The following is a 1,362-nucleotide window of genomic DNA, read 5'->3' on the forward strand; positions in this document are numbered from 1 at the left end:
TATTTCCTTTGTGCTAACGGTAAGCTGAAAATTCGTTTTAGAACTACCGTACATTGTTCTATCCGCAAGAGAGTTACAGCCGTGTATCTGGGCATCGGTCAATGAACCCCAACGTTCTGACCGTGTCGGCAGAGGCAACAAAATGGCGTCTAGACGAAGACGCTCATAGCTTTTATGTTCAAAGATCAACACAGATGTCCAAATGGGGAATCCGGCTTACTCTGCTCACCTCTCTAGTCTCAACAGCACAAAGTCTGCTTCAACTATCAAGGCATCCCGGAAATAACAGTTCACAAGAGATTGACAAACTTACAAAACAAGTAGAGGAAAAATGACAATTACTACTACTACTACTACTACTACTACTACTACTACTACTACTACTACTACTTCTACTTCTAGCCTACTACTATTCCCATTCCAAAGCCTTGTCGATCACGCACTTAACCAGTGTTGTTGAGTTCATCTCTGCCGTATGACTTGCTCTACTATCTGCCTTCTTGAAGCAAACATGCAGTGGTAGCACCACTACTCAAAGAAAAAATCTTCACCAACAAGTGAGCTTAAGAACTTTTGGGCTGTCGGAACTTTATTGTTTCTCTATATACAAAGTCCTTGAAAATACACCATCGTCAACTAAATTGTCACCTTGAATTAAGTATCTATTATCTATTTGTGGGGGTTGAATGTTGCTATTCAAAAGGCTTTTTAATGGCTGCATCGATCGGCATGCGGGTTTCGCCAAAAGATTCTTTAAAATATTCTCCAGATCATGACGCCCTTCGTTTTTTCAGTTTTGAGACAGTTTTGATTCAAAAAGCAAAATTTCTTTATTTCGCCGATCGCTTTGTAGGCCGACGTTTCTGTCTCTGTAATTTTAGAAAAGGAGGTTTCCGTTCGCTAACCGTGCGCTCTGTTTTGAGAGTATAGATCTAAACCTTCTAATTTGTGCATCTCTCAAGATTTATTGCTCCATTCCAGTAGAGTGTAAATGTCATAAGCCAATGGCTTTCGGCTGACGTTAGTGCACCGATCATTCCTTTCATCGAAAGGGGGCCCAGCTAGTATAATATAAAGATGACATAGATTGCTTTCAATCTGCGTACCTGACCTGACCATCAATGATTTATTTATAGAGGCACCAGCCATCCGTGTCCAGGTGCTGTTTAAGCCTGTCAATCTGCGTTCAAAAACTAACATAATACGGAAACTGCAATGATAAACGTTTACATTGATCGACCGTGCGCAACAGATTTAGCGTATTATGTCTCACGATGGTATACTTCAGAGGTTCAGATGTAGGTTATGTCTCAGTGTTCACAACGTCAGACTTCAGGGCAGCATCTCACAATATTGATCAAT

At 40.8% G+C, this 1,362-nt stretch overlaps 1 protein-coding gene across 1 annotated transcript in view; it reads left to right on the forward strand.

Annotated features, from left to right (window-relative positions):
- The first annotated feature begins 1,264 nt into the window (after nucleotides 1-1,264).
- Nucleotides 1,265-1,362, forward strand: part of LOC101863212 (zonadhesin-like) — a 12,372-nt gene continuing 12,274 nt past the window's right edge. Inside the window, exon 1 of the mRNA XM_005106678.1 lies at nucleotides 1,265-1,298. Within this exon, the coding sequence (XP_005106735.1) occupies nucleotides 1,265-1,298 (34 nt within the window). The remainder of the gene's footprint in view (nucleotides 1,299-1,362) is intronic.

Source organism: Aplysia californica, unplaced genomic scaffold, assembly GCF_000002075.1.
Source record: "Aplysia californica isolate F4 #8 unplaced genomic scaffold, AplCal3.0 scaffold00549, whole genome shotgun sequence".
Lineage (NCBI taxonomy): Eukaryota > Metazoa > Mollusca > Gastropoda > Aplysiida > Aplysiidae > Aplysia > Aplysia californica.